This window comes from Oryza sativa, chromosome 9 (assembly GCF_034140825.1).
Source record: "Oryza sativa Japonica Group chromosome 9, ASM3414082v1".
Classification (NCBI taxonomy): Eukaryota; Viridiplantae; Streptophyta; class Magnoliopsida; order Poales; family Poaceae; genus Oryza; species Oryza sativa.
Genome location: NC_089043.1, coordinates 6,231,152 through 6,254,985, shown reverse-complemented (window position 1 = coordinate 6,254,985; position 23,834 = coordinate 6,231,152). Strand labels below are relative to the sequence as shown.

Sequence of the window (23,834 nt, the reverse complement as noted above, 5' to 3'; positions counted from 1 at the left end):
CCTCTGCATATACTTCAGCCACACCAAGTTCATCAGTACAATCTAATATGTATTGACAAACCATATCATCCAACAATGCACGCAGACCAGATGCTAAATCTTTGCCTGGGAACAGCCAGTGCAGCATGGTTCCTTCCTTAACCTTGCAGTGCTCACACAAAGCTCCAAATAACTCAGAAAGGCACTCATTATCCCGACTGATATAAGAAATTGCCTCCGTTCCACCACAATAGTTGTTCTCTCTACCTGACCTAACAAATTCACTCATAAAATGGAATCTCACTCTTAGTGTACCAAGGAAATCCATAACTGCAGGTGTGCTACCCTACATGCAAAATGGCAATAAATAAATACTTTGCATCATAATCAACTACCCTAGGTCCATATCCCAACAAACTTTCCACGATAATCTTATCGCAAACATCCCACCAAGTTGAGCTCAAGTACTTCTTTTGTAGCTAAAAAATTGTTCACCCACACCGAACCCGATAATACAAACCACCATTATCAAATTAACAGAAATCAACGTGAGAAGAATGGAGAGAAGGAAACTAATCTTCCACTCAGTTCATCAAATAATTGTGTCCTCAATGTGTAGTTTGATACCTCTTTATCTCTGCACATACATACTCCCTCCGTCCCAAAATATAAGCATTTTTAGAATAGAGACAAGTCAAACTTTTAAATTTTGACTATTAATAGCAAAAAAAAATAAAAAGATTAATCATATAAATTTAATCTTACTATATTTATCATTAAATGAACTATCATAATATGCAACTCTTTTTATTTAAAACATTTTACTTTCGTAGATGTTGTTCGTCAAAGTAGTATAACGGAGACCGTAGTGAGACTCAAAAAATGCTTATATTTTGGGATGGAGGGAGTAGTAATTTTCAATATGTAGTTGCATGATCAAACATACGATCAGTTTATCAGACGAAGTTGCATTGAGGACATTGGACTTTGGTCCCATCGCTTCAAACAAAAAGACCGCTTTTTAGTTTCAATCTGGAAATCCATTTTCGTTTTCCCCCTAATTGCTCGCTTCCTCTTTCCCTTTTTCCTCTTTTCATTTGTTTGTCGGGCAGGGAGTTTCTCCCCACAGTGGGGCGACAGAAAAATGGATTGGGATAAAAATTGATGATTTTTGTTCATTACTTATTTGTTCTTTGAAAAGGTAACAATAATGGTTATCTGATCTGCATGCCTACTATCTTTCTTTTTTGTTTGGTACAAAATGCGTAGATGTCTGGGACAATAAAGTAGATTGGGTAATTCCGGGACACCAATCTCCACAGCGCTGTCGGATAAGGGCTTGCCACTAATATCCTATCGCCTGCAACGCCGTACTGGACAATGTCTATTTCACCTGCGTCAGACCTGTTGACTGTTGTCGTCCATGGCCACACTGTAGCTCTGCCCTTGACCTCCGCCCGTCGCGGATGATCATCCAAGAAGGTTGCCCTCGCAGTGCCCAAACCAGGCTCCACCCGCGCTCACCACCGAGGTAAATTTCTCATTGAAACAGGTCCATTCTGTTTGTTAATATTTGAAACATTTCTTTGTGCTCCTTCATGTATAAAATCCTGTGAAGTAGAAATATTTTTTTTCTATGATCTGGGAGGAAGGGAAAGTTTCCTACTTCACATCATAAATACCTACTTGCACTCAATCTCTTGGTTTAGAACAGGGACTATTTTCTAATCAGCGATAATGCTCAATACCCTGCATATAAGCTTTTGCTTTTGAAGGCTCAACTATGTTTTCTGTTTTTTGGGAAGACGAAATAGCCCTGGTGCGGATGTATGAGAGCAGCCCGTGCCGCAGGAGTGTAGGAACTCGGGTCTAATTTGTTAACATTGACAAGATGATTAAATCGAATTGTGGTATTGTGCTCTCTCATTCATTAAGTGTTTATTGCCTAGCTGATGGGAATATGGGATTCGCCTCATTAGTTTATTTTACAGCCGCTCGAAACTCTTCCAAGTTTGAGGCCCATGCTTGTTGCTTCAGTGCCAAAACAAAAATGTGTTGACAATATGCGGTATATCATCATGTCACTTATCATTTAATTTACACTTCCAATGTTATTTAAATCATCATGTCAGTCAGTGCAGCTGGACTCAAGGTTTCCGCTTGGCCGCTAGCCTGCTACCTTGCTTGCTTGCAGAATTGGAAGATGTAAGAGGCTGCAGGCAATTTCTTCAGAGAGATATGCAACTGTATGTGTTTCAATTGGTGTCTCAGATAGAACATTCTTTTTTCAGCCCAACTCGATCCAATAGGTGTCTTAGCTCCACTTCCAGAATCAAGATGTAGTTTTTAGCCTAGAGAGAAATGACAAATAGATTTCCAGCCACACTTCCAGCTACCCAATAGGTTTCTGCTTGGTCGCTAGCCCACCTTGTTTGTTGAGAAAGATGAAAAATCGAGGAATGAAATATTCTAGATGTTAGATAAGCATGGACAATTCATAATTATGGCTTGGGTTTATTTTGCTGTTATAATTAGTCTTGTTTTAGACTCATCGTAACAATCTCAGTTTGTGATGATATGCAAAAGTTCAATTCGATCCGTCACATCATTGATAAAAAAAAAATCTGCCTACTTGGTTTGTGAGATTGTCACCTGGTGACAATTCTGATTAACCTTTTCTGATTGAGCACTTGCAGAGAAAATACAAAATAAAATGTTTTATTTTAAACAGCCAAAGTGTATGTACGCAGTCTCTCCAATTGCCTAGCTGTACTAAATCCTGTATTATGGTGTTTGGATGGAATTAGTGTCTTTTTCAACAGCACTTAAATGTTGGTTTTTCCTGTTACCTTGGCTCCTTGCGATGTAAGCCTATGTGTTTTGAATGATCACTACTTGATGTAATTGAGGACAGCAACGCATGATGATTCAGAATTGATATTTTAGTTTCACCTCCCTGGGTCAGTTTCAGGCGTCATCGGTGCAGATCAAACATTCTAGCCATTATGGTATGTTCTTTCACTAATTTTAGTTTCTCCTGATTTTTCTTGGAGAGAACCTATTATATGCCACTGAGTTTGTCACGGATCTACGATTTGCCACTGACTTTATCAAGTTTACAATATGCCATCGACTTTTACTTAATTTCTACGATTTACTATCGCCGTTTAGTTAGCCTCCGTTAGTACTCTATAAATTTGCTCAAATGACTAAAATACCCCTGGGACAAAAAATTTCAAAATTTGGATAAACATTATGAAATATCATATTTTAAGTTTTTGGCCAAAATTTGAATGTTTATAATCTTGTGTTTATAATATGATATTTTCGAATTTTTGTCCAAATTTTGGAAGTTTTTGTCCTAGGGGTATTTTGGTCATTTAGATAAAATTGTGCGGTGCTAACAAAGGCTAACTGGACAGCGATGGTAAATCGTAGAAGTTAAGAAAAAGTTGATGGCATATTGTAAGAACGTGAGAAAGTCAGTGGCAAATCATAGACATGTGACAAAGTCAGTGGCATATAATGGATTCTCTCTTCTTGGTTTTAACAGAGAGTCAGTGATTGATTGCGAAATGGAAAAACTGGAATTATTTGAATCTTCAAATATGAAGAAACATGGACAGTTCTTTCTTTAGCAAGGCACAAGAAAATTCAGGCATAACCTAGGCCATGATAGGGCACCACATTTCTGATGTAGTTTCCATTTGCATGAACCAATTAAAAAAGGATTTACCTTGTTTACAATAATGATATGCAAAAGTTCAATTCGATCTGTCACATCATTGATAAAAAAGAAATCTGCCTACTTGGTTTGTGAGATTGTCACCTGGTGACAATTCTGATTAACCTTTTCTGATTGAGCACTTGCAGAGACAATACAAAAGAAAATGTTTTATTTAAAACAGCCAAAGTGTATGTGCTCAGTCTCTTCAATTGCCTAGCTGTACTAAATCCTATATTATCAGTTGGCCATGTTGCAGCGCGTATGGTGGCTCTATATACAATTCTTTGCATGGTTGGGGAAGAAGCCAACAAGAAGTAGCTGAGATCTATGCAGTTCGATCCCACTTATGTAGTAGCTACTCCCACTTCTCAAACGTTCCTTCTTCCTTAGCTAGGCTGCATACCTGTTTATGTGCTTCAACCACAGGGATCTTGCCAGTGTCTTCGACTATATATGTGCTTGACACTGTCTTCCTAGGTTTCTTGCCAGTGTACAATTGTGGAAATTTGTTTTTTTATGATTATGTCAATAATCTTTTGAGATTGAAATGGTGGGTCGGAACAACGCAACAAGGATATGCATCAATCGATTATAACATCGGTTCATTGCTATTACATTTTGTACTAAGAATTGTCAATAGCATTTTCCAACAATGTGAATATACAACACTTGCATTATAAAATACCGCCGTAGCGTTAGCACGGGCACATTACTAGTTTTGTAAAATGCTTAAACAAGTCACTCATTACCCACTTCATCCGGGAACACCCACTTCCAATTTTCATCATCCTCATCAACCACTTCTTCGTCGCTCAACGACTTAAATGTTGATGACCAACTCCGCTGCAAACTTTCCCATTCCATTGTTTCGAAGAAACAAAGTTCACAAAAGAGAAGGAAGTTAGGGCAATCTAAAAAAAGAAGGGGAAAAATGGGAAAGGAGCAAACCGCAGATGTGACGATGAAATGGAGTTCACCCTTTAAATTAACTTTCCAAGAGTTTGCCGTATCAAAATTATATACACTTTAAATGGACAAAAGAGGGAGTAGTGTACCTGTTGTAAGCAGCAGTTAAACTCAGCTGCAAATATCTTTGAGTGGCGACTTTCAAGAGAAGACCACTCCAAGACCGTTCTACCATCCATGTCAATGCTGATCTCGTACAGAATCCCGTGACTCCCCAATGCCCTTGCTCATGCTTCCTCTCATACTCGGTAATAGTGAGGCTAGTGATAAGATGGTTTTGACTGTCAATGCTACTGACCGGGCAGTTGGCAATGTGCAGCGCCTTCCTATCATCCTTGGATTCTTTAATTTCAAGACTGGAAGGTCATTTAGAAGGTCTCCCACGAACAAGGATGGAGCAGAGTGCTTCTCCCAAGTCCAATGGTTCGTGAGTGGGAACTTGAGAGTCCATGTCGTGAGCACTGTATCGCCAATGGGGAGGCCTTGGATGTAGTTGTCCATGGAGATGAACAGGATGGTCTCCGGGTCCCTACAGATCATGGTGCGGTGCTCTTCTGCCAACCTCTTCCAAGATAGAAGGCTAGGCTTCATGACGCATTCCTCAGGCAATGAGATGAAGAACAAAAGCAGGTGATCATCATCGTCGTCAGTGCCGGTGCTGAGCTTGTCAATGTGATCGCAGACCAAGATCCCTGTCCTAAGATCAACCCAGCAAAGCGAGGTAGTCAAAACAGCAAACACCATGTCTGCACGGAAGGAGTAGGTGGGTGGCCATGTCACGTCGTCCTTTTCTTGATTGGAAGCAGGGATGGGGAGTAGCACCTCTTTCTGTATCCACTGACCGCGGGCCAGAGCTAGGAGACCACCACAAGAAGAGAGTGACCTTATTGGAGGCGAGATGGGTTCGGGTGTCCTGATGTGAGAAGAGCTCGACGAGGACGTAGTCGTAGTAGTCGTTGTGGCGTAGGATGGTGACCCCGGTCCCAATGCCGCAGTGCGACATGCTGGTAACGCAGGTGGTGTGCAGAGGCGGGATGATGGCGACCGAGTTGGCCCAGGTGTTGAGCACCAGATAACACCCCGGCGAAGGGATCCCAGGACGGTAGGTGCCAAAGTAGAGCACAAGCTGTTGGGATACGCGTAGGCTACGACAGCATAAATCAAAATTTTCTATCGCGTAAACCAGGAACCATGCAAGTATTAGATCATAGATCATTACCACTCGACGCGCTGCGCAACGGAAAAAGGCGCTAATAAGTCGAAGGAATTCTTGCGAAGTAGCGCGCGGCGATGTAGAGAAAGTAGTCGATCGCACCGGCTCGACCTTCTCCTCCTCGTGCGTTCTTCTCGCCGTACTCCCACGCCGATCAGCACCGCAAACTAGCGGCGCCTCTACCGGTATCCACACGTACAGGGACGGAACACCACGCGCAGATGTGCTAGCACCCGCCCGCGGCTAGGGTTTTGCTCGGGGAGGGAAGTGACGGCTAGGGTTTCTTACGTGATGCAATGCCTCCGCCGGTCGCACCCCTCACGAATATATAGGATCCATCACTCGGGCCTCCAAGGCCCGTAGGAATCCTATTCAGATCCCTATCCGAATTAAGCTCATATTGGATCTCCATCCAAACCCCTTATTCCGGCCCATTAAGCGTGCGACCCTGTAGGTTCATGTACACTCGGTTGAAACCCGAAAACTCCTTTTCGGTCCACGCGTCAACGGCGGCCCCTAGCAGAACATATTGACCCACCGGGCATATATAAAGATCATATCGACTGAACCTCTAGTGTATACTTGTATGAACCCCTTTGCCTCACGATATCGATTAAGCTCAAGGCTAGATATGTGCCATCCTCTAATAGCTCAATCATTCACTTGAACTTGTTGATAGATTATATAATATTGAAAGAGGATTCACCTGTAGGGGTACTCAAGCAGACAGTGAGGCCAAGATCTCCATTTACGTGACATAGTTTAACAGCTGGTGCTTATGTTGTGCAACATCAATTGGGGTGCTCGGGGGAATTAATCCATCCTTCAAATATGGTACCAAAATAAGCTGAAACCGTGGAAGAATACAAATAATATAATGTATACCAAAGCTTTTCATAGCCAAAAAAAAAAAACACAAGCCATAGGCTAATGCAAGTACTCTTATCAATTTGATAAGCACAATTTGTTGTTTCAGGTTGGTTTCATATAAATTAGGTGTATGTTACAGAAATCTTTCATACCAGATGTTGCTCTTCTTTCTACTCATTATTCCTTTCCAAAAGTTTTGCCTTCTTGTCGACATTCATATTAGAACACAAATCCCTCTTCCAGTCCCATTTTATTAACTCTGATATAATAGGCCTAAATATAGAAGGTTTTACAATCTTCAAATTACCATCCCTGAGAAACTAAATGATTACCTTCGAATCAACTAATCTAACACCTGGACTTGTAAAGCTGTAGGTTAAACACGATAAACATATACTACTTGTTAAAGCAAGCACTGTATGTGTGTAAGCAAGCTGTAAAACCTGATAAAAGAAAGCAATGTCTGATTAAAAGGGTCCATCTGCTGGTTCATGAGCTTTCTTGTCGCGGCGTGCTCTTTCGCCTTCCGTGGCATTGCTGTCCATCGTCCACCTATGGATGAGCTTCATGAAAATTCCCCTCTGTTGCAAATTCCCGAGAAAACAACCAATCAATCTATCTCAGCCAACAGTGAACACTGAACAAGACCATCAGACCAAGCGAGCGTATCTTCTGATTGATCAATCAATCTACCAATCGTGCATATACTTTACCACGATGATTACCGGTGCTACCACAGAAGTGACCAGCTTCCCCTGCTTGAACGGCTATGGTGGTGAGCGGCATCCTCGATCCAGCAGCGAGGGCAGAGATGATAAGCCACATCCAGCGGCCGCCGCTGGCGGCTGAAAGCCTGCCTGGATCCATACAAGCATGGAAGTTGCACAAGAGAGAATCAGGCGTCGGCTGCTTTAGGCGAGGCGGATCTGGTGACAGAAGCCGGCCGTGGCGCTGGAGCCCGGACTGGCATGGCAATCAAGGGCAGGTGGTGAGCGCGAGGCTGACCGCGAGATGCGGGAGAGAGGGCGTGTACATTCTTCCTCTCTCTCACCGGTGAGGGATGGGGAGGATGCGCGACATGGCGATGGATGGATGGATGCGCGGTGGCGGGGTGAGCGCAGCGGTTTTGAGGATTTGTCGCGGCGGCGAGATTGCGCGATGGATTGAATGCCGTGGGATTTGGGTGCGAGGGCGGAGGCGGGGAACGCGGCGAGGATTAGCGATGGATTGAACATGATGGAGATGCCGGATACCGCGTTATCTGTGTGATTTGGCTGTAGGATTGGAGGGTAAAACTCCTCCTTTTTATACTAGTATAGGGGCCTGTTTGGTACAGCTCCAACTCCTAAATTTAGTTTCAGAAGTTGAGTCTGGAGTAGAGTTGTGGAGCTGCCTAAACTCAGCTCCACAACTCTAGTTCATTTTGTGAGAGAGCTCCATCCAGCTCCACTCATACTTTTGGTGAAGCTGAAACTGTTTGGCTGAGCTCCAACTCCAGGAGGGGTGGAGCTGGAGCTGTGCCAAACAGGCCGTAGATATAGAAGTATAGATATCAATTGCTTCTAGAGTGTGCAAGGGCTATGGTGCTTTGGGGTGCTGAGATATTGCGCACCCCATGATAATTTGAGTCAACTTCCATGAACACTGTGAGCGTGTCATGCAAGGCTGGATTTTTCACATTTTAATCCTTTTGAAAAACTTATCCTACAAATAGACCCTTAAAAAACCTTATTCTAGAATGATCCTTTTCGTGGCGCCAATGTCTTTGGCGCCGTGGTCCAATATGACGGCGCCAATGACGTTGGCGCCGTCCCCCTAGCCCCCCGATGAAAGTTAATTTAGAAATGTGAAGGGGGACGGCGCTAACGACATTGGCGCCGAGGACCAAATTGCAATTTTTTTTTTTGAAAATGGTAGAAGGCAGGATGCAGCAATACAGCCGACGGGCGGCGCATGTTGGCGACGGAGACGAGCCGCCGCGGGCCTCTAGATCTCGGCGATGGTGTAGATTAGCTTAAATACTGATGATGCTGCGGGGCAGCAGGCGTATCAGGATCTCCTAGAGCAGCTCGTCGGCCATCAAGTCCACCGAAGGCCCCTCTTCGCCGGTTGCCCACAGTAGCCACACACCGGTGAGATGAGTTCAGGGGATTCAGATCGGTACCACTCCTTAAGAATGGGGTTGTGTCACCGCAACTGAGCCTCACTGACCTCAAGGCCCTCTCCATGCTCAGCCACGGCACCAAGGGCGTCAACACCGTGCCTGCCGACGCCGCCACCACGGGAGCAACGACGGACGAGGGCACAAGGTGTCCACCTGACGTGGATCCATGGCTCTCAAGGCCATCTACCGTTGCTCCCTTCCCTCTACGGCGGCGTAGCCATGGATAGCGTCGTCGGGTTCACCATCGACTGGTGGACCTGCCGCACTAGGTCCATTAAAAGCCTCTCTTCCGCCGCCCACCACCTCAGCCGTGCGCTACCGGCCGCATATGGAGAAGAAGAAAGGGAAGAGGGGAGAAGGAGAAGGGAAAGAGAGAGAAGAGAGGGGATGAGGTGGAGGAAGTGGGCCACTGACATGTGGGTCCTAATATTTTAAAATTTATTATTTGACTGACATGTTGGCCCACATATTTTGTTTTATTTTTTAAGTTACTAGAAAAAATGCTTGTGCGTTGCAACGACTCGTGCGTTGCAACTTGTAAAGACGTTTTTTCACTTATATATTAAAAGCTGAGCAATAAATTGAAATATTGGGATCGCTATATACATTTTAATTGAAAAAGTTAATGAAAATCTTTCCTGGGTCTAGGGTAGATAGCCTTCCTTTCATTTTTGCCCTAGGCCAGTCTGCTACGTCCCTCTGTTTGGCCTGTAGCCAAGTAGCCGTAAGCTCAGCTAGCATAGTCTACTACCATCTTCAACCCCTCGAAGATAGTCCGTGGCTGGATGGTTACCGAAGCAAAATTCCCCCATTAAATCTGGTCGAATTTTTCTCGATCACTTAAAATTGGTTGAGGATTTTTTATCCACTCAATCTTTTCTTTCCGTTTTTTCCAAAATCAGAGCGTAAAACTCTTTGTTCCTCGTCAAATCAGTCGAATCTTTCTCGATAACCCAAAATAAATTAGTTGAGGGTGTTTCATCCACTCGATCTCCTCTTTATATTTTTTTTTCTAAAATCAGAGTGTAAAACTCAAGATAAAAATACCGGGGAAGATAGCTATTATCATCGGCAAATGTTAAACGGATATTAAATATGACAAATTAAATCCGAATCGAAAGGGAAAATAATGGAGGAAATGATGAGGGAGGAGTGGGGAATCGATTTTATTTTGAGGAGAAAACGCACAATCAATATAGCGGCGGCGCGGCTACAGGGTTCAACTCGGGAGGCGTGCGGCAAAAAGATCGGATTAAAAAACCAGATGAGAAAAACCAAAAGCACATAGGAGAAAAAACCGGCGACAAAAAAATTGATAAAAAAACCAAAAGCTGCCGGGAGGCGCGATGGGATTAAAAAAAGATGAAAAAACCAAGAGCCTAGGCGCGTGCGAAAAAAAACTCTTTCGCGTAAAAAAAAATTGAAAAAAATACCCGTGCCAAAGAAACCAAACGGACTTCTTTTTTGTTCTTTTTATTGGCGAGACTTTTTTTTCCTTTTTTTTATGGGAGTCGGACGCAAGATGCTTTTTTTTTTATTTTACTGTCGACAGAAGTTTTTTTTATTATTGCTTTTGAGTCGGACTTTGTTTTTTCGTTTTTACCTCTTTGAGTAGGACTTTTTTTTTCTTTATTAACAGACAACGGAAATGTTGATAGAGATAACATAAAATTAAAAAATCAACTCAAACACGGATGACGTACCAAAGTTCCGGTAAAAATATCTTCAATTTTTATAATAATAAAGATTAAATTTTGCTTCATGTACCACGTGAATACCACGTTAGATGAAAAACGAGTTAAATTAGCAATGTAGGCGCCACATCAGCTAAAATCATCATCCAAACTGCCATGGGACCTATATTACATCGGTTTTGATAGTTGAGGTACCCGTCGTATTTGGTTTTCTGGTTGAAGGACTTAAATCGGATTCCTTTACAAGTCAAGGGACTTCAGATGAACTTATTCCTTCTCTCCTCACTATTTCAGGCCCATTGGCCCAAAAGAACATCCCAAAATCTAATTAACCCATCCAGCCGCCACAGCCAGGAGAGCGACCGGGCGACCGCCGATGCGCCGTCGTCGACTCGGCGCCTCCCCACGCTGTCCCGGCGTCCCGCGGCCCGCGCCGCCACCCTCCACTCCCCGCACCGCGACGCCTCCCGGAGCTCCACACGAAGGTAATTCTTCCCCTGCCACTCCATATGCCACTCATATGATACGGAGGGTTTTTAACAAAATGCCACCTAATACATTGCGAAGGATAAAATACTACTTAATAGGTTATTTTTGGGATATTTTGCCACTTTAAGAAGGTTTAAGACAAATATGCCCCTACCATGGAGAGAGAGAGGAAGGGGGAGAGAGCCGGAGAGGGGAGTCGAACGGCGTCGGCTGTAGTCGCCGGCGGCGGGCGGCAACGAGGGAAGAACGAGCGCCGTCTGTGCTCCCGCTAGCGGCGACGAGGAGAGGAAGAAGACGCCGGTAAGCCCTCCTCCCCCATCGCCGCCGCCGTCTTCCTCCCTCTTCGCCGGCGTCTTCCTCCCCCATCGCCGGCGTCTTCCTTCCCCATCGCCGTCGCCGTCTTCCTCCCCCTGTCCGCCCGTCGCAGCCCGCCCCAGTGCGCTCGCCACCCGCCGCCGGCGAGCATGAGCGTCGTCCGGGTCAACCTTCCGCTCCTCCCTCTTCCTCTCTATCCACAGCCAGCGGTATTTTGGTCTTAAAATCCCTCAAAGTGGCAAAATATCCTGAAAGTAATATATTGAGTGGCATTTTATCATTTGCAATGTATTGGGTGGCATTTTATCTAAACCCACCGAATGGAGTGGCATATTGTCCTTTTTCTCAGCTCTGTACTGCCTAAATCCAGGATGGTTACTTTGGTTAGAAACATTTTGGGTTAGGAATTGTTCACAGTTGAATCTAGGATGGTTCATTTGATTTAGGATTTAGGATTAGTTTATTTGAATCCAGGAATCAGGAATGGTTCATGGTTGAACATTTTTTTTATTTAGGATTTGAATCCAGCCATCCAGGGATGGTTCATGGTTCATGGTTGAACAATTGAACTTTGAAACTTGTGATTCACTGATTTCTGAAGCTTTGTAGCAGAGTTAGTATTTATCAGTGCACATATTTAGCAGAGTTAGCATGGTCAGTACTTAAATTGGAAGACCATATTGTAGTATTTATCAGTGCACATATTTTCAAAATATCAAGAAGCGGAATGTTCTTTTCTGAATTGTAAGATTTCTTATCATTTTTCCATTTTCTATGCTCTATAAATTTGATATGTTCTGTCAATTAATAGTTTAGTACTGTACTTTAATATGCTTAACACATTCAATTTTTGGTCGATTCTATGAACACTTTATACCGTTATAAATATACAACTATTAGACTTTGTGGGTTGGAAAAAAATATTTTATCCCTTCTAATTTCGAATACCCAAGTTGAAAATCCTGGGCCCGCCCCTGGAGGCCAGCAGCCGCCCAACGCCCTCACTGACTCTGTCTGTTTGTCTATCTATCTTAGCGTTTGACTGTTTCAAGTCCTCACTATCTTGTCTCAGGTTTGTTCCACGGCTCCAATTCTGTATGTGCTGCGACTTTACATTTTGTAAGTTTGCATGCATCAATAGAACTAGAGTCATTAAGGGATTTTCTTCAATGAACTATATAAAAACAATTTAAGAAGCAAGGGCAAAAAAACTTGAATGGTTGCTTGGTTACATTTATTGAAAGGGATTTCTTCTCAAGTTAAGGATGAGGACAGCATCATTCATTTTTTTTTTAAAAAAAAGCATTGGCAAATTGTCCTCTAAATTGTAAGATTTATTTATTATCATTTGCCATGTTCTAGATATTGATATGTTGAAAAATTGTAAATTAAATGTTGTAATTCTATATGTGGAGGATTTTATATGAAAATTCTATGAATATACAAAATTATGCTCAAGTTTGTGTTATATCCGCTATAGAATATACACAACTAATAGTTTAGAATTGTGTGATATTATACATGCCAAACATTAGTCTTTTGCTCTAAAAAAAAATTCCTACCCTTTTACGTTTTGAATACACAACTTTAAAATCCTGGGCCTGCTCATCTATGATGAGTCAGCGATATGCTGCTGATTTGCTGCCATTGTAGTTTGTAGGATTTGTAGATTCTGATGAAGAGTAATGTGGATATTGCATCGTTTGAACTTGCACATTTTGAACGTGCTTTTTAAAATTAGTCGATTATTGATGTTAAAAGATATTATTGATTTATTTTTATCACATTTTAATTAAATTTGTACTTGTATATGGGATTTGCGGTGTTCGGAAATTTTTTATATGTGATGTGAACCTTTGAAGTAGGACTACCCAACCAAAAAATCCTGGCTACTCCCCGCTCCGGCACATGCCTCCACATCCGAGGCTCCTACTCAACGCAGTGTTACCGGGACACGGACACAGGTGTCGGAGTCCGACTCGGACTCGAGTGTCCGACTTGGCAAGCTGAAAAAAAAAAGGATTCGGGGACTCGCCCCATATATATATATATATATTTTTAGTGAAAATATTATATATATCATCAAATATAACATACTCTTATAGTCAGTAAAACACTAAAAACATATGGTGTCACACATTATTCTGCACAAAAGATCTTATCTTCTTATTAGTTCCCACATAGAACAAAAACTGCCAGCCAAAATAAGTGAATTTCATGTGTAGAGGATCCCTTGTTCACAAAAAATCCCACTGCTATCCTGCCGCCCACAGGCCACATGCCAATACTAGATTTGTGAATGACTGGATGCAAGTAAGTCGCTGCTGTCATTGTATGTTTTGGTATTGGCCTATTGGGCAAGACATGAATAGGAATGGGGAAGTAGTAATTTTGTTAAGGGTGGTCGGAGAAATTGGAACAGAGCTGATGCACTTGATAAACATGCAGGGGGCAGTTGATTCTTTGATCTACGATTTAGCATTACTGAGGCAAAATGTGTGCATCCTTGCTTTTTTTCATTTTTGATGGCGTATCTACCTTAGAACCTCTGCCTAAGATCTCTTGTTCTCGACTCCAGTTTACCTTGCGAATTGGTCTTCATGGCATGGGAACTCACTGAGGTCCCAGGCAACCCAACTCCCTCCCTCCGTGGCTCTACAGGTTTCTGTTTTATTCAATCTAGTTATTTTTTCCCTATGCTAGTTTCATAGTGTTATTTCTTATTTATTTTCTTGGGCAGTTGAAGTGATTGCTGCCAAGATTGAGCCCAAGTTAGCCAACAGTCTCATTCGGTAAAGGACTGGAACTCCACATTTTCTCCCTTTTTAATGCTAATTATAGCATTCTCATTTACAAATTTCAATTCAGGAATTTAGAACTGAATTTACCAAGAACTTGAATGGATTGTTTACTCTGTTCTGCGCAATTTAGTCGATAAAAAAACAGAGAGATGGCATTGTTTTAGGTTACGCTGTATTATGAATTTTATAATGTTACATTTCGAATTTAATTTCTCTTGATAGGACTTTTTCTTTATGTCATCGTCTAAGAGTTAAATAAAAATCTTAATTTGAATATTTCTTGTCAAAAAGACTGAATACATATTTGTTTAATTCATTTCAGGAATCATTGGGATTCAGAATCTAAACCCCAACTAATTTAACAGAAGCTTATATAATGATTTAATTGTAAAGAATGTACATATATTGATTACAATTCGTATGTTGGCATGAAATTGGAATTTTAATTGTTTTGTTGATAGTTTCTTCAAATAGGAAGTTTGAATTATGTGTCACAGTTGCTTAATTTCCGATGTCTAAATGGCATGTGTATCTTTATTGAGTGAAATACATGAGCAGTCCCTAAACTTGTGTGGTGGTGTCACTTAGGTCCCTAAAAGTGGTCAAGTTTAGGGACCTAAGTGACACCACCCCAGAAGTTTAAGGACCGGCCATGTATTTCACTTATTTATTTGACATGTTTGTCTCTTCTTTTCATGTGCTGTTATTTTTCTTTTGTTACGGTTTGACTATAATTAACAAGTGGGCTATATTTAGAGCAGTGATGTTATCAATGTGACTGGGTTTCAGGCAATTGAGTCAAGCATGCCCATTGGAGAATCTTCGGCATGTAAAACGGGTGCGTCGGTGCTGTGAATATGGTGGTAAATGTTCTTTTTTCTTTTCTCAATCGATTCCATGATATGTCCATCTACTTTATAAGTTGGTCCAGCTTCACCATTCATCCATACACTGTAATACTGGCCACACATCCAACACCCAAACAAAATAGATGGTTTGTAGCAGCTTTGGGTCTACTGTTGTAAAAACTTGTGCATGCATGTGCACGGCAGTTTATATGAAGCCAAATCATCAATTCAACATGCAAAGCTCCACCTTTTCAGATTGAGCTTAATTTGGTCTGTCATTGTGAATACCAGGGGGTTGGGGGTGGTATTGCCCCCAGAATTATAGTATATGAGTGTAAGTGTAACAAAACTATCTTAAATGTGGATTTCCAACCCTATAAATGATTATAACCTTGGTGGAATTTATCAGCAGGCTTTCTCTTCAACAAGTTAAATATATAATTTGATTCCTCATTCAACGATACTCTTCAATCTTTAATGCTGATATTGTCATGTGAGATGCTGAACCTTATTTTCAAGAAACTTAGTCTTACCTAAAAAAGCAGCAGAACTGGGAACTAAAATCTAGAAGCTCATAGTGTTTTCCGTTGATTCTGCCTAAGAAGAAGTGCAAGAGTAGGCTAGTACATGCTGATCCATTGCTAGAATATGGACATAAAACTGACCAGCCTACAAATGTTTTAAGTTAGTTCCTGGGTAATTATGTTGAACACTTTTCTGTTTACTTTTATAATTTGATTATCTTTTCCTTGACAGAAAAATCTGAGTTATCAATCATCTTATGCCTTGCAACTGGGCCTGAACATTGTAGCGAAATGTTTCCTCAAGATGTAAAAAAGATTGTAGGTACCTACGAATTGAATACTTTCATTGCAAAAGTAAGTACTTTTGTTAACCTTGGGAGTTCGGAAATTTGAGTTCTCTGTTGTTTTTGTAGGCATATTGGACTTATTTACTAACTTAATCATGTCATACATTCATTAAGATCAAAATTATTGGTCTCTAGTTTTACTTATATGGAAATTATCCACCAAGATAGTGATTGTTCCGTGTTAAATCCTTACATGTTTCTTTGTGTGACCTACAGGCAATGTGAAGTGATATTTAATCCTCCTGAATCCATCAACATCTAAGGAATGTATGGATCATAGTAGTAATAATAGATAAAGATATAGCATTTTATCTTTAGGTAATCCTTCCAGTCACAAGGAATGTTTGGACATCTGCAAATGAAAGTTATGATATATTGAAAAATACAGTATGCTCCAAAACAATCTGCAAATATCATTTTCTTGTGTGCAATCTAAATATTCGTAGAGATCGTGTTGATAGCCAAAGTTTATCCGCACAAGTGCACATGCACCAAAATGTCACTTATTTGTGACAGGGGAGTATCATTCTTCAAGCAATTGATTAGTAAGAAGATTTTGCTATGTTCTTATGATATGAATCTGTCTTTATATTAGGCATATCATATATCATTTATTGTTGCTAGAAATCTTTCTCAGGTTGCGAGGTTTCCTGCTACTTCAAAAGAGGAGTGGGAGGAACAATGCAAACTTTGGCCAACATCTTATCATCCCCCACACGAGTATGTTTCTGCACAGACCACATTATGTTTTATTCTGATGAATGTTTAAGTAACAATGGTTATGAAACTCAGTAACAAGTACGTACTAGGTTGCCTCACCTTGTAGCGGCGAGTGTATGGTAATCCGGGTCTTAGTCAGCCTAAATATCTGGTTTGCCTATTTATATTTTCCATTTATGTATGTATATTCACATAATATCAAATCTGCAAGGACTATGCCTCGTCACTGAATCCCTGCCACAAAATTAATATCTATCCTACCATCTTCTCATCATAAATAGTTACTCTCTCTGGTCTCAAAGATGTGTTTTGGATGCTTACACGACCTGGAACAACTTTGACCACAAATTTCTACTCCAAGATATTTCTATGACCCGAGAAAGTTATAATTTTATGAAAGTATTTTTCTGAAACAAATCTAAACATATTATTCTCATGCATGCAACCTACATACTTAAAAAGATATTGATGTTCAAAGTTCTTAATTTTTTACTTGAAACGCATCAAAAAGACCAAAACAACATGTTTTCAAGACCGATAGGAGTAGTTTCTAACTAACTTTAATACCAAATCAGCAACCGAAAGCTATCATATGGCTAAATTCATTGGTCGACATGTTCTTGACATACCTTTTAAGTCCTAGAACTAAACCATAAGCCTGCTAATCACTAGCAAAAAAAACATTGTAATCACTATCATTTAACTACCTTGTAAACTGTCATACCAAGTAGACCGATTAATTGTCCCATAAAGCCACTTAACTTGTTGTCTTACTGGCCTTGTTGAGAAAGGCTTTCCCAAGCCGGGGAAGAGATCCTAACATGCCTTAATCTGTTTTGGGTTAGCTGTTTATCAAAATCAATTTTGTGGATGATTTGTCTCACTCATAATTAGCTTGCTTTGTGACCAGAGTGTAATCTGGCATGGAACAATGTCATTTTCATCATATTTAGAGGGTTCAAAGTTCCATGGTTGAAACTATTGAAGGGTCATCTTTGATTTTTTTTTCTCTTTACAGTGGACTACCACATCAAGAGTATTAACTGCATTTAGTGCCAAAATATCTTCTTTGTAGCTATGACCAGATATCAATGTAAAATGTACTTAGAGAGTCATAGGTGAAAAATGCAGGTGCCAAGTGTCATCTCGCTTTGTATTATTTCTGGATGGCAGTGAAACCAGGGTCATCTGTACCATACAATATCATCTCTTCCTAGTTATCCATCAGATTATACCTTACAATACAAATATTGATATACTAATTTCTCCTCCACATGCTCAGTTGAGTTGGACTTGCAATGAACCAATAAACCAAAAGTTAGCTGGAGCATGTTTTATTGCATTTTGTTTTACAGCTGTGCTGATAGCCATTTTGTTACTTGCAGCTTGGATGGTGTATCTGGATTCAAAGAGTGTGAATTGCCATCAATATTTAATTGCATGAGAACTGCACTGCGGTTATCTGAGGTGACTTTACTGTTGTTTTTAAAGTATTCCTTTCTTGCTATGCTATAAATATAGTATTCCACCTGGTGTGGGCACTATGCTTGCATGTTTCTTTAGGATGTTAAGTTGTTAACCAGTGCTTTAACATGAACAATTGAACATCATTGGTTAGCTACCTATGCGTTCATGCGTATATCAAAGTTTATAGAACTGGCAGTAGCCAGCTGGTAAACCCAGGTAGTGAATTGAGAAAGAATAATAATTAAAGTATCATTCTCATATATATTCCTTGCATATGGCCTCATCACCTTTAGTCGTGCAATCCCACGCTACATTTGTATTGAAGCCACTAATTATGGCTTCTGAGCCTTCCTCCATTTGATGAGGAATTTTGGCCTGACCATCTTCTGAAAAGGATAGCCGTAGTTTTGGTGGATATGATTTCAATGATCCGGATATGTATGATCACAAAGATAAATTCCTGTGAGCAATCTGATGCTGATTCTAGGCTCCTTCTATTGCTAGCTGTTTCAGGTTTTGTCTAGTTCCAATTGCCTTGAGTGCTTCACTGGTGTTAATCAGTCAGAGATTGTAACTTCAGAACCCATGCTGACTAATAATTCAGTCAGACTATTATATTTTTTAACTTCAATACCTCATCGAATAATCATTCTTTACTTTGTTATTCTTGCAGCTATGTCTTAGCACAATTAATAACAACTTGTAGTGCGGTTTGGCAAGTTTGGTGTTTAGTCATATTAGGCCATTCTCTTCCTTATCAAAATTATCCTTCTCACCTGGAAATTGGGCCAATCCTACGTCAAGAGCAAAGTCACCTTATGTTCATCTTGGGCTGAAATGTAGCTTGAAAGCATGTTCATAGAAGTGATGAACATGTATGCATAGGTACCACATTCAAGGCTATCATTGTTACCTGGCCACCTCCTCCATGCCATTGACTTAGGTTTCATGGTGTGGAGCATGTAGAGTGCCCTGTGTGGGATTTGTTACAAAAGCCATCATTAGGCCATATTTGATCTCATCAAAGGGCAGCAATGGCAGCATTCAAGTGAATCATCAATCTTGTAACAGCCATATTGAGGAGCATTTGTGTCATATAAACAGCCACGTTTAGAGGCTTAAAACCTCCTTAAATCCTAGGAGAATCCTAGGGATGTACATAAATCCTCCCTATAAAAGGGGACATTTGAGATCAATGAAGATGGGAGGGATTCACACTTTCACTGTTCATCCATTTTGTACTTTAATAGGATTGCCTCATTGGCGTACTCTGACCTCTGCCACATTCCATGTTCACCCTTCTGAACCTTTTCTAAGGAATCTCTCAAGTAACATGTCATGTTCTCATGAATGTTGTCATGTACTCTAGGTTTCGAGAGGCTACCAAGGGCTTCAACCATCACACTGAAGCGGTTTTACGACGAGCATTCATCATCTTTGTCCTTCACATACTTGAATAGTGTCTATATGCTTACTGCTGTCTATGGCATTGACGCAAAACAAGGGACTAGGATGATATGTTCCCATGTCTCTTCTCTCCTTTTGAGTATTGGATAATAAAGTTTTGATCCATAATCAGATTTCAAATAGCTACCATCCATAACTCAGATGCATTCCTTTATTGTTAACCTGGACATAAAGGAAAATTCTGGATGTGGACAAAGTGTAGATGTAGCACTCAAAGTTGAGAATTACAGCTGTGGTTGTCAACTGCGGTTGACATCAACATTGAGGGCCTGTTTAGTTCCCACCCCAAAATTTTACACCCTGTCACATTGAAAGTTTGAACACCTGCATGAAGTATTAAATATAGGCTAAAAAAATAACTAATTGCACAGATTGCGACTAATTTGCGAGACGAATCTTTTAAGCATAATTGCTCCATGATTTGACAATGTGGTGCTACAGTAAACATTTGCTAATAACGGATTAATTAGGCTTAATAAATTCGTCTCGCGGTTTACTGACGGATTCTATAATTAGTTTTTTCATTAGTGCCCAAACACCCCATTCCGATGTGACATGCCAAAACTTTACACCCCTGGATCTAAACACCCCCTGAAACAGTAGTGTGGATGGTGGTGCAGTGGTTGTGTAGGGAGTAGGGACTAGGGAAAGACTCAGGCAGACAGGATCATGGCCGGCTATGATGTGGGAAGAAAATATGATAAGCAATATAAGTTGTATCCAACTTGCTACCTGTATCTAGTTCTTATCTTTTGGAATTTCTTTCAAATCTTGTGTCCTTTAGATGCCATTTCCACTACATGAGCCAGTTATCATTGTGAATCAAGCAAGATCAGTGAAGTAGTTTCTCTGTTTTAAATATCACCCCACCCTAGGGTTTCTCTCCTAAAGCCCTCCAATTCAGGCCTGATGTCATTCCTTCCTCAATATAGTTATTACCTGTGATAATTTAAGGAGCTAGTAATAAGACATTTTTGTAGTATTGCGTGGCAACCTATCTGTGCGAACCTAACAAGTTTAATAAATTGTGAGGTACATATGCTTGAGAGCAAGTATTTATCCTCTATTGGAGAAGATTTAAATCCTTGTTATTAAGCACGATGTCCATATATGTGCTTCCTTTAACACGAAACTGCTGGACATGCATATGATGTCTGTCATGCTCTGCTGTTTACTTCAGTGTAGATCAAATAATTATGTTTAATTCAACATGGGTTCCTTGCTTGTACCAGGTGGGCAATGCTGCTGTTGTTGTTAATCCATCAACCATGCAGATTATTGCAAAGGCTACAGACCAAACGCTCCAACATGATAGTTTAAAAAGTAACAAATGTGCTGAATTGAATTCAGACAGCCCCTTCTCATCACTTGAAGTAACTGAGAAGAAAGGGAGCAGGTTGTTCCTGTCAAACTCCAATGTTTCTAAATGCAACAGCCTGAATATGGAAGCCTCATGTTTAAACCCTTGGGGATGGATGAAACCAAGGCCGTCTGAGCAGAAGTCATTGCCCTGTGAAGGTGGTTTTCCATGGCACCCTCTGAGACATGCTGCCATAGTTGCGATTGAAAATGCTGCGGAGAGGGATAAAGTGATGTTCCCTTCAATTATATCATCAACCAAACCAAATTCAGATGGAAATATGGAGTATTATTCTGTTAATGAATCAGCAAAACGACTAAAGGTGGATAGAAATGTGAGCTTTGTTACTCCTATTTTCTACCTTTTCAATGTTGCCTTTATCAGTATTGTTTCTCCTCGTTTTGGCTAAAGTCAGAATTGAACTTCAGGACGACAAAAAAATTGCACATGAAGCAATCTGCGATGACTTGTCAGAAACCAGACCATACCTTTGTACAGGATTTGACATTTACCTAGTCTGGGAACCTTGCTCAATGTAAGTTATTACTGAAGTATGGCATCATGCTTTTGCTTTCTGTTCAGTTGCTCACATATTTCTTGTTCTTATCGAAGGTGTGCGATGGCACTTGTACATCAAAGATTCAAACGTATCTTCTATGCTTTCCCAAATCCAATTACTGGAGCACTGGGCAGTGTCTACAGATTGCACGGGGAGAAAAGTTTAAATCATCGTTACTCTGTATTTAGGGTAAAAGTGCCCGAGTCATATTCGAATAGTTCGGGCGATTGTTCTGACAAATGCTGATACAGCTTGGCGTGCTCTGCATGAAGGGTGCGCCGTTTTCCAGTTTTGATTTTTGTGAACAGCTTGGCATGTTGTATCATTATATTATGTAATTCAACCTCAACTGCATAGTTTGTACTAGCTATTTTCCTAGCTTTTGTTACTGTCTTATTTCCTTCAGGTTCGGGTCGCAGATATTTTCTTGACGTTTGCTGACTAATTTGCCTGAGGAACGGAAGTTGGTGATCGATATTATCGTATTCGTTCATATATCGTATGGCATTTCAAGGTGTGGTATATTTTTGGCATTTGTTGGTACCATTATCAACATATTGTAATATATTTCCCTATTTACTTTACTAGAAAAAATACCCGTGCATGTAATGGGTGAAGGCTATTTTATTTTATTTTATACGGTTTAGTTAAGGTGAAAGTCACTGTGAGAATTTGCTTGGATATATATATTTATAGAAAATCATAAGTTGTAATTAGAGTCCAATCATTTTAAGTTAGCATGTATTTTTTTAAGAGATTTTTTATATGACTCCTGTATTTCCAAAAACGAGCGAATTTAAAACTCAACTCAAATACATATATGTATTTCTAAAAGCGAGCAAACTTAAAAACCGATTTATATATGGAGGATGTACCAAAGTACCGATAAAAACATCTTCAATTTTATATTAAGGTGAAATATGCCAATAGTACCATAGCACGTAAGGTTTGTAAGTTGTTCAAAGGAGATCTTTTTGTAGTCTGAATAATTGGCTTCTTATACAGTTAAATTAACCGAACAATTTTTTTTTTAAGATGGAGCTTAGTGGAGGCGTAACATGGTCATGTTCCTATGCTTTGCATGTAATGTACGTGACACTTCCTTTATTGGGTTGGCTAGTGGCGCAGGTGGCATTCTATAGAAGTGCGATAACTTCTCACCATCTTCCGTTTAATGTCTTACTTTAAATTATACATATAATAAGAGGGCACTCTCATAATTACCTACGCTTCTTTATAAAACAGGGAGTAGTGATAAATGAGTATGTCACTATTCTAATTACCAACTCTCTACCTTTTATCTGTACTTCTTTAAAAAGTGGTGATGGTGGTAAGCGGTGATTTTGGCATAACGAGGACCACCAACTCTTTACTTTCTAAAAATGAATTATCCACACCCACAACTCTTTACTTTTCAAAGAATGAAAAAGTGACGGTATGGATCAGAGAACCCACATATTAACCACCTCTATTACTAACCCCTACCTTTTTTAATGAAAAGGGACGTATGAGACTAGAGGCTCACTTGTCAATAACAAATATATATAGAAATTAAAAGATGATATATAATAAAAAGCAATAGTTATAATGGGTTAATGATATTTTTTTATTAAAATTATGTTGCAATACACACGTAATATGCTAGTACATCTAATATCTCTAAGTTCAAAATTCAGTATATATACTAGAATATTATTTTCTTAGAAAATTGACTCATGCTTTTTTTATGACTCTAGTATCTTCTTCAATTCAATGGCTTATTACTTAACATTAGATGTATTTTTTTTCTTGATAATTCTTGATAAAATAGATCTTATGAACCTTATTTCTTCAAAGTTCAAATAGGTATATTATCCCTACAATAATATTTTGTTAGGAAAATGTCTTTTAGATGTCAATTCAATGCCTTTTGGAAACAGTCCAATATGACTCCTAAAATATAGGACGAATCTAATTCGACTCACTCAATGGTACAATTGGGTATAACGACTCCTCGAATTATTAAAATCGGTGTAAAATGACTTCCTCATTGGATTTGGCTGATGTGGCATCTACGTGGCAACTAGTCTTAAAAGCAAATAAAAATTTAGACATGGGACCCACATGCCGTGCCACTATCTCTCTCATATCTTCCCCTCTATGCTCCCACCGAGTGTTTGGGGTGACGTAACGTGTGAAGAACGTGGGGGCGGCGGCGGTCCAAGCTCAGCGGAGTGCGATGTGCCCAATGGCTAGCAAGTCGAAGGCAAATCAACCGAGGAAGGGAGGAGGGTGTTAGAAGTATAAATATGTTAGTTAGGGATAAGAGTCACATACAAATATAG

General features: G+C 40.2%; 1 protein-coding gene and 3 long non-coding RNA genes across 18 annotated transcripts; 2 read left to right on the top strand and 2 right to left on the bottom strand.

Annotated features, from left to right (window-relative positions):
- The first annotated feature begins 1,079 nt into the window (after positions 1–1,079).
- Positions 1,080–2,555, top strand: LOC107278783 (uncharacterized). Of its 2 annotated transcripts, none has more exons than XR_010735183.1 (4): positions 1,080–1,510; positions 1,785–1,889; positions 1,971–2,047; positions 2,112–2,555. It is a non-coding gene; the product is annotated as an uncharacterized lncRNA (long non-coding RNA). The 2 variants fall into 2 exon arrangements; XR_010735182.1 differs by having other exon boundaries at positions 2,121–2,528.
- Positions 2,556–4,257: 1,702 nt separating this feature from the next.
- On the bottom strand, positions 4,258–5,352 carry LOC136351904 (uncharacterized). The gene is made up of 2 exons (XR_010735184.1): positions 4,762–5,352; positions 4,258–4,556 (listed from the first exon to the last, which is right to left on the bottom strand). It is a non-coding gene; the product is annotated as an uncharacterized lncRNA (long non-coding RNA).
- A 1,622-nt stretch (positions 5,353–6,974) lies between these two features.
- Positions 6,975–7,984, bottom strand: LOC107278784 (uncharacterized). Its single transcript, XR_001539669.3, has 2 exons — positions 7,469–7,984; positions 6,975–7,336 (listed from the first exon to the last, which is right to left on the bottom strand). It is a non-coding gene; the product is annotated as an uncharacterized lncRNA (long non-coding RNA).
- A 2,948-nt stretch (positions 7,985–10,932) lies between these two features.
- On the top strand, positions 10,933–21,888 carry LOC4346442 (tRNA-specific adenosine deaminase TAD3). Of its 14 annotated transcripts, none has more exons than XM_066304208.1 (11): positions 10,933–11,098; positions 13,866–13,913; positions 13,996–14,078; positions 14,158–14,209; positions 15,008–15,081; positions 15,823–15,944; positions 16,575–16,657; positions 18,043–18,124; positions 20,824–21,285; positions 21,380–21,486; positions 21,564–21,888. In XM_066304208.1, exons 3-11 carry the CDS (start codon positions 14,018–14,020, stop codon positions 21,754–21,756), a joined length of 1,236 nt encoding a protein of 411 aa, XP_066160305.1. In that variant the 5' UTR covers positions 10,933–11,098; positions 13,866–13,913; positions 13,996–14,017; the 3' UTR covers positions 21,757–21,888. The 14 variants fall into 14 exon arrangements, with proteins under 14 accessions (XP_066160305.1, XP_015612010.2, XP_015612009.2 ...); XM_066304213.1 differs by lacking the exon at positions 10,933–11,098 and adding an exon at positions 11,255–11,402 and having other exon boundaries at positions 15,823–15,908; XM_066304212.1 differs by lacking the exon at positions 10,933–11,098 and adding an exon at positions 11,255–11,402 and having other exon boundaries at positions 20,824–21,273.
- Positions 21,889–23,834: the final 1,946 nt, after the last annotated feature.